Here is a 14,297-nt window from a genome sequence, read left to right as displayed (position 1 = left end):
CAATTTTACTAGGGCTCCTTGATGCCACACTCGGTCAAATGCTGCCTTGATGTCAAGGGCAGTCACTCTCACCTCACCTCTGGAATTCAGCTCTTTTGTCCATGTTTGGACCAAGGCTGTAATGAGGTCTGGAGCCGAGTGGTCCTGGCGGAACCCAAACGGAGCATCGGTGAGCAGGTTATTGGTGAGTAAGTGCCGCTTAATAGCACTGTCGACAACACCTTCCAACACTTTGCTGATGATTGAGAGTAAACTGATGGGGCGGTAATTGGCCGGTTTGGATTTGTCCTGCCTTTTGTTGACAGGACATACCTGGGCAATTTTCCACATTGTCGGGTAGATGCGGTAGGCATGGCTAGTTCTGGAGCACAAGTCTTCAGCACTACAGCCGGGATGTTGTTGGGGCCCATAGCCTTTGTTGTATCCGGTGCACTCAGCTGTTTCTTGATATCACGTGGAGTGAATCAAATTGGCTGAAGACTGGCTTGTGTGATGGTGGGGGTCTTGGGAAGAGGCCGAGATGGATCATCCACTCGGCACTTCTGTTTGAAGATCGTTGCAAACGCTTCAGCCTTGTCTTTTGCACTCGCGTGCTGGACTCTGCCATCATTAGCGATGGGGATGTTCACAGTGCCGCGTCCTCCTCCCGTTAGTTGTTTAATTGTCCACCACCATTCATGACTGGATGTGGCAGGACTGCAGAGCTCTGATCTGGTTGTAGAATTGTTTAGCTCTGTCTATAGCATGTTGCTTCCGCTGTTTAACGTGCATGTAGTCCTGTGTTGTAGCTTCACCAGGTTGGCACCTCATTTTTAGGTACGCCTGGTGTTGCTCCTGGCATGCTCTTTTACACTCCTCATTGAACCAGGGTTGATCCCCTGGCTTGTTGGTGATGGTAGAGTGAGGAATATGCCGGGCCATGAGGTTACATGTTGTGCTGGAATACAATTGTGCTGCTGCTGATGGCCCATAGCGCCTCATAGATGCGCAGTATTGAGCTGCTGGATCTGTTCTGAATCTATCCCATTTAGCACGGTGGTAATGCCACACAACACGTTGGATGATGTCCTCAGTGTGAGGATGGGACTTTGTCTCCACAAGGATTATGTGGTCGTCACTTCTACCAATACTGTCATGGACCGATGCATCTGCAACAGGTAGATTGGTGAGGACGAGGTCAAATAGGTTTTTCCCTCGTGTTGATTCGCTCACCACCTGCCGCAGGCCCAGTCTGGCAGCTGTTTCCTTCAGGACTTGGCCAGCTCGGTCAGTCGTGGTGCTACCGAGCCACTCTTGGTGATGGACATTGAAGTCCCCCACTCAGAGTACATTCTGTGCCCTTGTTACCCTCCAAGTGGTGCTCAACATGGAGGAGGACTGATTCATCAGCTGAGGGAGGACGGTAGGTGGTAATCAGCAGAAGGTTTCATGCCCATGGTTGACCTGATGCCATGAGATTTCATGGGGTCCAGGGTCAATGTTGAGGACTCCCAGGGCCACTCCCTCCTGACTCTATACCACTGTACCAACACCTCTGGTGGGGCAGGACATATCCAGTGATGGTGATGGAAGAGTCTGGGATGTTGGCTGAAAGGTATGTTTCTGCACGTATGGCTACGTCAGGCTGTTGCTTGACTAGTCTGTGGGACAGCTCTCCCAATTTTGGCACAAGTCCCCAGATGTTAGTGAGGAGGACTTTGAAGGGTTGACTGGGCTTGGTTTGCCTTTGTCGTGTCCGGTGCCTAGTGGTCTTATATTTTATTCTCATTATGACTTTTTGTAGCGAGATTGTACAACTGAGTGGCTTGCTAGGCCATTTCAGAGGGCGATTAAGAATCAACCACATTGTCTGTTGGACTGGAGTCACATATAGGCCAGACCGGGTAAGGACGGCAGGTTTCCTTCCCTCAAGGGCATTAGTGAACCAGATAGGTTTTTACGACAATCCAGTAGTTTCATGGCCACCATTACCGATACTAGTTTTTTTTTATTCCAGATTTTATTTAATTAATTAAATTAAAATTCCCCAGCTGCTGTGGCGGAATTTGAACTCATGAGCTCTGGATTATTAGTCCAGGCCTCTGGATTATTAGTCCAGTAACATAACCACTATGCGACCGTAACAAAGATGAAAATTTTAAAATCGAGGTGCTCACGGACCGGGAGCCAGTGTCGGTCAGCAAGCACAGGGGTAATGGGAGAACGGGACTTGGTGTGAGTTAGGATCCAATCCGGACAATTACCGCCCCATCAGCCTACTGTCAATCATCAGCAAAGTGATGAAAGGTGTCTTCGACAGTGCTATCAAGCGGCACTTACTCACCAATAACCTGCTCACCTATGCTCAGTTTGGGTTCCGCCAGGAGCACTCGGCTCCAGACCTCATTACAGCCTTGGTCCAAACATGGACAAAAGAGCTGAATTCCAGAGGTGAGGTGAGAGTGACTGCCCTTGACATCAAGGCAGCATTTGACCGAGTGTGGCACCAAGGATCCCTAATAAAATTGAAGTCAATGGGAATCGGGGAAAACTCTCCAGTGGCTGGAGTCATACCTAGCACAAAGGAAGATGGTAGTGGTTGTTGGAGGCCAATCATCTCAGCCCCAGGACATTGCTGCAGGAGTTCCTCAGGGCAGTGTCCTAGGCCCAACCATCTTCAGCTGCTTAATCAATGACCTTCCCTCCATCATAAGGTCAGAAATGGGTATGTTCGCTGATGATTGCACAGTGTTCAGTTCCATTCGCAACCCCTCAAATAATGAAGCAGTCCGAGCCCGCGTGCAGCGAGACCTGGACAACATCCAAGCTTGGGCTGATAAGTGGCGAGTAACATTCGCGCCAGACAAGTACCAGGCAATGACCATCTCCAACAAGAGAGAGTCTAACCACCTCCCCTGGGCATTCATCGCCGAATCCCCCACTATCAACATCCTGGGGGGTCAACATTGACCAGAAACTTAACTGGACCAGCCATATAAATACTGTGGCTACAAGAGCAGGTCAGAGGCTGGGTATTCTGCGGTGAGTGACTCACCTGACTCCCCAAAGCCTTTCTACCATCTACAAGGCATGAGTCAGGAGTGTGATGGAATACTCTCCACTTGCTTGGATGAGTGCAGCTCCAACAACACTTAAGAAGCTCGACACCATCCAGGACAAAGCAGCCCGCTTGATTGGCACCCCATCCACCTCTCTAAACATTCACTCCCTTCACCACCGGCGCACCATGGCTGCAGTGTGTACTATCCACAGGATGCACTGCAGCAACTCGCCAAAGCTTCTTTAACAGCACCTCCCAAACCCATGACCTCTACCACCTAGAAGGACAAGAGCAGCAGGCACATGGGAACAACACCACCTACACGTTCCCCTCCAAGTCACACACCATCCCGACTTGGAAATATATCGCCGTTCCTTCATCGTCGTTGGGTCAAAATCCTGAAACTCCCTACCTAACATCACTGTGGGAGAACCTTCACCACACGGACTGCAGCGGTTCAAGAAGGCGGCTCACCACCACCTTCTCAAGGGCAATTAAGGATGGGCAATAAATGCTGGCCTTGCCAGCGACGCCCCCATCCCATGAACGAATAATAATAAAAAAAAGGATACAGGCAGCAGAATTTTGGATGAGCTCAAATTTATGGAGGGTGGAAAATGTGAGGCCGGCCAGAGCATTGGAAAATCATATCGAATGGCATATTTGAAGCTTGGAAGGGACAAGGGAGAAATTTTCAGAGGAGTACAGATAATAGTACTAACAGAGGAGTACTAACAATAGTAATATTACTGAAATAGTGAACAGCTACAATAGAGAGTTTGGAGACTAGACATGCGTAGGTGATATGCTTTTGAACATTTTTTTGTCCAGCAGTGGAAAATGGATTAGAATGGCCTCCGGAGATGTAGGATAAAGTTCTCATTTATAGGGAATTGACACTTGTTGAGGGAAAGAGAGCTGATTGACATTAATGACAAAAGCAAGTCTTGGAGGCAGCTTTTATGATGGGGTTGGTAGGCTTCCAATTGAAGTCAGAGGAGAGGTTAGATTTGCAAGAGTAAAGGTGGTTGATTTTAACTTGAGGCCTCGGCCTCATTTACATGCAGCTGACGAGCTGCAGGAACCTAACCGGCATTCCAGGACAGCTCGCTGGTTAGGGAAGGTGGGAAACCTGTCTGCTCCTACACGGCGGCTGACAGTTGAAGCTGGAGGATGGGTGGTCCCAAGGGGGCCTTCAAGCAGGCCGAAGTTTTTCGTGGACCCAGGAGGTGCACCTCTTCTTCTTAACTTTTATTTTTATTGGGCCAGAAGAAACTTTGGCGTTTTTTTTGAGTTAAAGACCACCGATGGCCGTGTTTAATATGTGTATCTGGTCACTGGGTGACTGCTGTTTTTGACCTTTCCCGTGTACTAACATGTTCTGTCCACTGGGTGGGCATATACAGTTCTGGAAAATTTTCAGGGACTCCGACCATAACCTCGTTACCTCTTTGGATAAGTTATATTTTTAAATTTTATCTTTTTTTAAACTTTATTTTTAATTTTCTTTTTCCTTTTCAGGCTCTTGCCCTCCCCTCTTCCAGGTTAAATTTTGAGTTGTTTAGGCCCCACTACCTTCAAGCCCAGCACCATTGTTGCCCTGTCCTTAACTATTCTTCATTCCCTGGCCCGTTCTCGGTTGCTGACCAACCCACAATCCCTGCCCCTCCCCTCCATCCCACATGCCCCTTAACTGGAAGCAAGCAATTTTTAAAGTGCTTTTAGCACTGATATTTATTTGTTATGCTATAAGCACTTAAAAACAATATTAAACACATCTTAATGGGGATGAACTGGGGGCAAGTTTCGATGTCAGAGGGCACAGGCTGATGTTAGGCAGGCAAGTACGCAGAGGGGAACGTTCGAGGATTAATTGAAGACATTAGGAAAGTGAAGGTGTTCTTGTGGGGGAAATCAATGAGGGTGAAGAGCAGGGTAGGGGAACATTTTAGGGAGTGAGTGAAAGGGAGGGAGATATTGGGGAGTCAGTGATAGTAAGATGTTAGAGAGGGCACGAGATTGGTAGAGGAGGATGTTAAGGGGCCGAGGGAGCACGTGAGCATGAAATGGAGCTGCAGGCAGATGTTGGGGATGCGGATGAGGGTAATTGAGTATGTTGGGGGACAGAGGAGGGACATTGGGGAGGTGATGGTGATGTTAGAGGGGGAAGAAGCAATGGAGTTCAGCAGGCTAGCCCTGCACTCTGATGTGGCTCCACTCCTGAGATTCTAAAAACATTGCCTGCTGACCCTGCTTTCCGGCCTGGCCCTACTTCTCAAATCTGGTCCCTAATCTCTCCTGAGAATAATAAAGAATAATTCCCAGCTATTCCCCCAGCTCCCAATTTTTTAAAAAAATTGAAAAAATTCCTGACCCAGTCCCCCTCCTCAGGCATCTGCAAAATCTTCCCAACGCAGCCCTGCTCCTCAGGGCTCACTCCTACCTGGAATATAAACTCATTTTAAAATATTCCCGGACCTGTTCCTGGCTGTAATATAAATTTGTTTAAAAATATTCCCACCCAGTCCTGGACCCACCTACAGCTGAAAAAACAACTGATTAAAAATATTCCTGGCGAGCTCCTGCCTGCTGCATAATTAATTTAATAATGCTCACCGCCTCTATTTCATTACTGCCTATCACAGAATCATCTTTTATTTAATAAATTTTGCAGATCTACATTTTATCTCAAATGAAGAAATATTTATAATTTACAAATTTATAGGAATCCTATTCAATTAAATAGCCACTGCTTTTATTTAATTAGGAAATTTACGGAAGTGCTAGACGAAATGTCCAGCACCATTACCATCAAATAGCTCCTATTTTTATTGAATAATTTTTAATCAATTGCGTTCCATTAAATGCTTCTATTTAACATATAAAATTTGGGGGGATAATTACAGTAAATGGCATTTGCTGTTATGTTAAATACATTTTCTGGGCATGGAACAGTTCCTCTGACTTCCCATCAGCAACGTGACAGGAGTGCTACTAATATAGATCATCGGTGTGCATTTCCTGTCTTACAGAATCTTTGGGGATAATTTAACCCCCCAGGATGGGGAGGTAGGAGGTAGATTAAAAAATAAGAACATCGGAAACCCGACCCCAACCCGCCTCCAACGTGCCCACTTTTGGTTTTAACGGAGGTGGGTTGAGGGGCGGGCGACTAATTTGCTCTCCGGAGGCGGGCCCGTCCTTATAATATTTTAAAGAGGCGACATGCTTCAAATTTAACCTATGTTTCCCATTTAACTCCTGGGGGCCGCATTTTCCAGGCCATGGAAAACCCAGCAGTTGAAGGGAGGCGAGAACAGCTGAATGGAACAAGTAAGTGCCTTTCCAGCACTGCTTGTGGGTCAAGAGGAGCAGGAGTGCTTCACCCCCCCCCCCCCCCCGACCCACCAAGCTTATTTGTTTCCATCCCCGCAATCGGATTCCCTTGAACGGCCGACCCCCACACTCCTGAATTTGAAAAATTTAAAAGACTTCCTGATGTCAAAATTATCAGGACTTCTGGGAAACCCATACTTCTGGGTTTCCCGTTCACAAATCTCCACCCCCCCCACCCCGGCTCTCTTCCCACCTCGGAGTTATTATCGGGGCTCTTGTTCCCGTCGCTATGTTTTTGCCACACTTTTGTGTCAACTTTTCACATTTGTACTGGGAACTGCGTGTTAACTTGTCATGGGGTAATTACATCCTCTAACCAGCAGTAGTCTGCAGTGCCTCAATTTTGTGTCCCCTAGTTCCTAGCCTGTACTGCAGACAAACACCTTTGCTCCAACCAACTTTTTTTTGAAAATGAATTGTCGGAAGGCCGGCATTTATTGCCCATCCCCTGTTTGATACAACTGAGTGGTTTGCTAGGCCACTTCAGAGAGCAGTTAAGAGTCGACCATGTTGGTGTGGGGCTGGAGTCGCATGTAAGCCAGACCGGGTAAGGACAGCAGGTTTCCTTCCATAAAGGGCATTAGTGAAACAGTTGGGTTTTTACGACAAACAACAGCTTCATGGTACTTTTTACCAACTTTTAATTTCCCGATTTTTATTTTTTAACCTGAATTCAAATTCTCAAACTGCCATGGTGATTTGAACTCCCATTCTCTGGATTACTATTCAATAACATAACCACTACACTATCGTACTCATTGACCACTACACTACTGTACCCATTAGTACCTGGAGATCTCCAATTCTCAGCTCCTAAATTGCTGAAGTTTTGCAGGTTATCTATGAATAATATAAAGCCATAGTGTCACATAAAAATAAGGGCAAAATGAATGACTTTAAACAAAGGACTGAATTACATTTGCACGCCTTGTTTCAATTATCCCCCTCTTTCTAACTGCTTCACACGAAGATAACACTTGGTCCTGATTCCCCATGTGCAACACCGTGGTAGAAGTATGAGTATGCATGTGTATGATTTATGTACACACAATCTCCAGAGACAATGCACAAAGTCAGAGTCAATGGCTGCTCTCTTACCTGTCTACTGTCTTTGCGTTGCTGTTTCTCTGTCTCTGTTCTTTTGCTTCATTCTCCCTCTTTCTCTTCTCTTGCTTCTCTCCACTTAACGATGTTTTTGATTCTTTCTCAGTCTTTTTTTATTTCCTTTTTGTAGATGCAAGTGGGTGCTTTATCATGGTGTGATGGGGAAAGGAGCCAGAAATAGCTGATCAATGCATTTGAGATGCGGGTTATAGGGAAAATTTGGTTTTTAGTGGCTTCCTTTCCATCACCTCCCCTAATCACGTGCTTCTCCCACCCAATCACATCCTTTACCTCCCATTACTACCTCCTATCATCCCCTCATGTCCATCATTATCCTTGGTGGCCTTCGCATCAAAGAGGGCAGCCCCTCCTTTGCCTCTCTTAACGCAATATAACTTCAAGTGCAACATTAGTGAATCTGGACATGCATAGACGAGACCCTCCATTTTAGGAACATAGGAATTGCTAGATGATAAAAGACCAAGGTCCATCTAGTTTGCCTTCTACCATCATGGTAGATTCATGACGTAATAATGCAGTTAATGGACTAATCATGGCAGTCAGTCACTATCAATTAGTCTACAACAAATCCAGGCGGTGAGGAAAACGCCAGTGGTGGGGAGGTTTGGGAGCCATAGGTCTAAAGTAGCCTATTCCTCCTAAGCATGCTACATTTTGCAGGAATATAACTGCATTAAATCTTTCTCTCATCTTGCAGGTGAGAGTGCAGCCCTTAAATTCCTGTCAGCTGTGCAAGCACTTCCTCAGGCAACCCGTCATGTGGGTGGGAGCTCGCACAGCTGGATAATTACTGTAGATCACTTATATCTGGTGAAAATGGCTGTGTGAATTCAGTCAGTGAGATCATTTGTATCACACCATGTCTGCCATTATAGGCAAATAGGTATTTCTACCCTTTGATGAGTAGAGACCCTGGGGGTCATTTTGTCTTTGTCGATAGTGTAAAATGGGTGAACGGCAGCCCATTTTACTTCTCTCCCGATTTTTATTTTAATAGATTTTGACTTCAACGGAAATAAAAATTGGGAGATGTGAAACTGGCTGCGGATTTTGCTATCACCCGTGTTACACTATTGTACAAAGTCAAAATTAACCCCCCCCCCCCCTCTGTACAATGATGGTTTGAATGGAAGAAAAATCAGTTTTATTGTCTTTCCAATATTGCAAGGCAGCATGCATTTGGTATAGCAGTTGGGTAATTGTTCAGATCAAAATTTTCAGAACTATATTGTATTACCAATAAATGATCTAGGAGAGCACTTTCAGTTGAAAAGGACTTGAGGCTGATTATAGCTTATTGCTGTATTAAACTAAATTATATGCATGGTTAGTTAACATGTGCTTTAGACATAATTGCAAATTCATTAAACTATTCCGTTAATCACTGCTTTGTAAATGTGGGTAAAACTGAGAAAAATAGATATTCTTAAAAAGATTTGGAGGATGAATTTCCTCGGGGATTCTCCTGTTCCACTGCTGTAACTTTGGTGATTGTGAGGCCCTCCCGAAACTGCCTCTCCGCGACTTAACCTGAGTGCCGACGTTCATTCCTTTGGTCTCAGCCAACGGCCTCCTACCACCTGATATTCTGCTCCCCCCTGCCGGCCAGTTGCCACTTCCCCTGAGGCACGGGAGTTAAAACTGCCTGGGCCTTATGCTGCCGAAGTCAAAGGGGGGTGGGGGGGCGGATTAGGTTTGCTGCCTGCCTCAGCCTCCAGCCACCTGATTACCGCCAGAGGTAAAATCAGGCTTATATTTCAGCATATGAATGACAACTTCAGAAATGTTAAAGTTCATGGCTTGTGATACATTCTTTAAATAATCAGGAATATGCAGGCAGCACAGAAGATTGTCATTGCACAAGCATTCTCAGTGTTAAGTAAAATCTCTATTTTTTTTCCATATGTGTAAGGGTCATAGCCTTACATTTGATTACATTTGAATGAGCTGGGAGGTTGGACCCCTCTCCCTAAGTCCCCAGCATTTACACGTGGCAGGCAAGGAAAAAACGGCCAGCGTCAATCCCAGCATAAGCAGGGGGGTGGCGGGTGGGCATTACCACCTCATTTTCCTACCATTTTTGCTGCAATTCCGCCCAATTTCAGGCACACCGTGTTTAAAAACAAATCTATGTCAATCCCATTATCTGCTGTCTGCTCTGCAGTTCATGCTGGCTAGAGCCGTTTAATAGAAATGCTAATGAACTGCAGGGAAACCATCCTTCATTCTATAAACAGAGTTTACAAGTGTATTTTGATAATGACATCAATTATTTAATTGGTTAAAAATTTAGACTTTAGTTTAAATGTAAAATTGTTTTGTATTACCATTGACGTTGAACTTTATCAATTTAACAATTAAAGTAACTTGGATTATTTGTAAAGGTGATTGTTTGAATGTTTTTAGATTGGAAGTAGCCATAGATGGTTAAGTGATGCAAATATCCATGCATGAGTACTTTAGCTGACAGCTGTACAGTATTTTGATGTTTTCTATCCAATTAATGACTTTATATTTAATGCCAACAGCTGCAGATGGAGAGGAGTCCACTACAGCAGGTGGGATATTGCTGTATGCTGTTTGCACAGTGGTAATCTCATTTGAAAATGCATGTTACCTGTTACCAGGCAATCTTGCATGCACCGTTCTACTCAAGTATACTTTAATCCACTATGATTGTAGCCAGTTAGACAGTGCTATTGATTAAGGATGACACACTTTCTGGGTATTAATGGACATTGGTGCTAATCTAGTTCTAATCTGTCGCACATAACGTGTATTAAGATACAAATTATGACACACTCACTTGCATAGCAAGCACATTCTAGTTGCAGTTCCTTTTTAGAATACTGTTTACATCAGTCATATTATTGATAAATATTTTTGTCAGGGCTATAATTGATCCACCTGGCGTATTAGTGGCCATATTTCCATCTGCCTACATGCTGAACATGTTTATGGTTCTCCCCTTCATTATTATCTTTCTCCTTCCCCCACCCCCCCAACCCCCAATAAAAAAATGATTCTGCATTCTGGTATGTTTTCCATGTTGCTGTAATTAGAGTCCCCTCTCCTTTAAGACCCCGCACAGACTTGACTCTTCCAGTTGATCAGACCGATACTTAGTTCTTTGGTTGAGTCCTCCCATGGGGTGCATTAAAGGAATTTGGGAGAGAAGCTTCCTCCATAGTTAGCTCAGCCAGTAGCCCCAAGTTTGTTTGGGCTAGGGAATCTAGCTTTGGTGTAATTGCCTGGGCCCATATCCTTAGCCTTATACAGAAGTTAGCTAGCATGGGCAGAAGAGTGTAGTGCATAGGTTTTAACAAATAGTGGTTTGTGCATATTAAAAATCATGTCTGTTTTCCTGTGACTTTTTTTGATATGTAATCAATAGATATACTTGAAATGTGCATCCATCTTTCCAATAGTAATTAAGTTAAGTAGATTTGGTGAGGTTGTTACTATAGTGCACATACTGTTGGGAAAATGTTGAATATTGTATTGTTAAGGAGATTACAGCAGAACAATGAGGTCATGGAGGAGTTATCTATTTATTACTGCTTGTAGACTACTGTAACATCAAGAGACATATTCTAATGTGTTTTATTAGAAACATGTAATTAATTCAGTTTTAGATTATTATATTATGACAAATTATCTTGCATTTTCAGGCCCCGTAATTCAGTTTCCACATGTAGATCATCCTATAAAATATCAAATTAAAATAGAAATTACTGGAAATATACAGTTCATTAAGCATCTGAAAAGAGAAAAAGATGGATTAACAGTTTCGATGTACTGGAATTTGAGCAAGCTCCTTTTTAGCACTGCACAAAAGAATGTTTAGAAAGCCAAAAAGAGGTGAAAAACTGCTGGATGATTACAAAGATCATCTCAGTCAGCCAACGAAAAAGTGTTAAAACTACAAAAGGAGCATAAAACAGCTTAATAAAGCAATGAAACATTAAGAAAGGCAGAAAAAGGATTAAAAACAGTTCAAAATGGAGGGAAATTAATTGGAATCTAATGGGAGGCAGAAAGAATCTTTGGCCTCTATAGTCTTCCGGGACAAAGCGATCACCAAATCTACATTCAATTTTCTCAATGTAGAGGGGTCTACTGAGAGTAGTGAATACAGTATACTAGACTAGAGGATGCACATGCGAATTACTATCGCACAGAGAAAGTGTGTTTAGGACAAGAGACAAATGGACCGGGGAAGGGCAGTCAGAAATTGGGTGATAGAAGAGTGGACAAGGGCATCCAAGAGGGAATAGTCCCTCAGAAAAATAGGGAGGGGAGGAGAAGTTATGCTTAGTGATTGGATCACGTTGAAGGTGGTGGGAAAGGTAAAAGATGATCTGATGAATGGAGAGGCTAATGGAATGGGATCCTTTTTAAAGAATATTGGGCAAGAATTTCTACTCATTGATTGTGAATGAACAGAAAATCCAGACTTTTGACCAAAAATTAACCATGTATAGTCCTGAAACACTGTGCAAAATGGGTGATTGAACAATTTGTATTGTTTTTGTAAATACATTTTAAATAATTGAGCGGTGTAATTTATTTCAAAACACAAATTGCTATTTTTCAAGAAAGTGCATACTGTTTAGTGGAAACAAATTGTGAATAGTCATATTTGACTCCAGAAAATCCAGTTTTGTGCTGACATGCCTAAGCTGTATAAAGGACGTTTTTAAATGATCAATTTACATTTTTGTTGCAGTTTATTCCATTATGTGCTTATGGTGGGCTAAGATTATGGTATGCACTCGATATGATAAACATTGTTCCTATAGGAAACATGCTATGTATTGCAGAATTGCCAAATATTTTGTGTACTTTTAACAGAGAAGTATTTTTCTCGCTATTAAAATTAGCACGGAAAATGAGAAGATTTTTGGTCAAATTTAAGCATCAACAACTCGCATTTTAATAGCCCCATTAACATGGAATAAAAAGTCCCAAGATGCTCACAAAGGTATAATCAGAAAATAATGGATGTCAAGCCACAGTTACCAAAAGCTTGGTCGAAGAGATGGATTTTAAGGAGGGTCTTAAAGAAGAAGAGGGAGATGCAGAGGTTTAGGGAGGGAATTGCAAAGCATGGAAGGCCAGTCACCAATAGCAGGGTGAGGGGGGAATGCAGAGCCGGAGGAACTGAGATTTCTGGGTGGGCTATTGGGCTGGAGGAGGTTACAGAGATAGGGAGGGGCGAGGCCATGAAGGGATTTAAATAATATGAGAATTTTAAATTTAAAGCTTCTGAACAATATTTTGCCATAATGTCTATCTTTAAGCATCTATCTGTGGAAATTGTCAAAAAATGAGATGAAAGCTGAAAATGTGGAAATGGTTGTAATTGTGTTATTTTGATAAGTAATAAATGCTGTATGTTTCTTAACTAGTTGTTTACACTGAATTTACACTAGGGGAAAAATTATCTTTCTGGAACTGTGCACAATGATAGTTCTGTTTTTCACAAGTGTCTCCAGTTTCAAGGAACAGGAGTAGGCCATTTAGCCCCTCGAGCCTGTTCCGCCATTCAATGAGATCATGGCTGATCTGTGACCTAACTCCATATACCCGCCTTAGAGTAGAATGGTTGAGTAGAATGGGCCTATACCGACTGAAGTTTAGAAGGATGAGAGATGATCTCATTGAAACATATCAGATTATGAGGGGGCTTGAGAGGGCAGATGCTGAGAGGCAGTTTCCCATGGCTGGAGAGTCAAGAACTAGGGAACATAGTCATGGGATAAGGGGTCAGCCATTTAAGACTGAGATGAGGAGGAATTTCTTCACTCAGAGGGTTGTGAATCTTCGGAATTCTCTACCCCAGAGAGCTGTGGATGCTGAATCATTGGATATATTCAAGGCTGAGATAGATAGATTTTTGGACTCTAGGGGAACCTCAAAGGTAATAATCTCTGGATTACTACCTGAGCCACGTGCAAATTGGCATCGGGACAAACAAATCAGAGAGCTAAATGTGTGGCTCAAAGAGTGGTGTGGGAGGAAGGGGTTTCGATTCATGGGGCACTGGCACCAGTATGGGGAAAGAGAGAGCTGTTTTGATGGGACGGGCTCCACTTAAACCAGGCTGGGAGCAGTGTCCTGGCGAATCGAATAACTAGGGCTGTAGATAGGACTTTAAACTAAACGGGGAGGGGGGGGTGGTGGAGGGGTCAGGTGAGGGGAAATTTAGAAATCTAATGAGAAAAATCAAGACAATAGAACAGTGTAGTATCTTGGGTAAAGATAAGCAGAGTGTGGCAGGAAGGGACAGAGAGTTTAACGATAATAGTGCAACAACAAGTAAGGTCAGAGCAGGAAAAAATGGTAAAAAGTCAAAATTAAAGGCTCGTTATCTGAATGCACGGAGCATTCGTAACAAGATAGATGAATTAATTGCATAAATAGAGATAAATGGGTTTGACCTAATAGCCATTACAGAGACATAGTTGCAAAATGACCAAGGTTGGGAACTAAATATTCCAGGGTACAGTTCATTTAGAAAAGACAGGCAGAATGGAAAAGGAGGTGGTGTATAATAATGGATGACATAAGGACAGTGGTGAGAAAGGATCTTGGCTTGGAAGATCAGGAAGTAGAATCAAAATGGGTGGAAATTAGAAATAACAAGGGGCAGAAAATACTGGTGGGAGTAGTTCATAGGCCCCCTAATAGAAGCAATACCATTGGACAGAGTATTAATCATGAAATAATAGGA

The 14,297-nt window shown here is 43.4% G+C and overlaps 1 protein-coding gene across 1 annotated transcript in view; it reads left to right on the top strand.

Moving 5' to 3' along the window:
• LOC137320472 (EGF-like repeat and discoidin I-like domain-containing protein 3) overlaps positions 1-14,297 on the top strand; it is a 204,626-nt gene that overhangs the window by 45,454 nt on the left and 144,875 nt on the right. Inside the window, exon 3 of the mRNA XM_067982171.1 lies at positions 10,090-10,119. Within this exon, the coding sequence (XP_067838272.1) occupies positions 10,090-10,119 (30 nt within the window). The remainder of the gene's footprint in view (positions 1-10,089; positions 10,120-14,297) is intronic.

This window comes from Heptranchias perlo, chromosome 4, assembly GCF_035084215.1.
Source record: "Heptranchias perlo isolate sHepPer1 chromosome 4, sHepPer1.hap1, whole genome shotgun sequence".
NCBI classification, from domain to species: domain Eukaryota; kingdom Metazoa; phylum Chordata; class Chondrichthyes; order Hexanchiformes; family Hexanchidae; genus Heptranchias; species Heptranchias perlo.
Note: the sequence above shows the minus strand (reverse complement) of the source record. Positions and strands in the feature narration are given on the sequence as shown.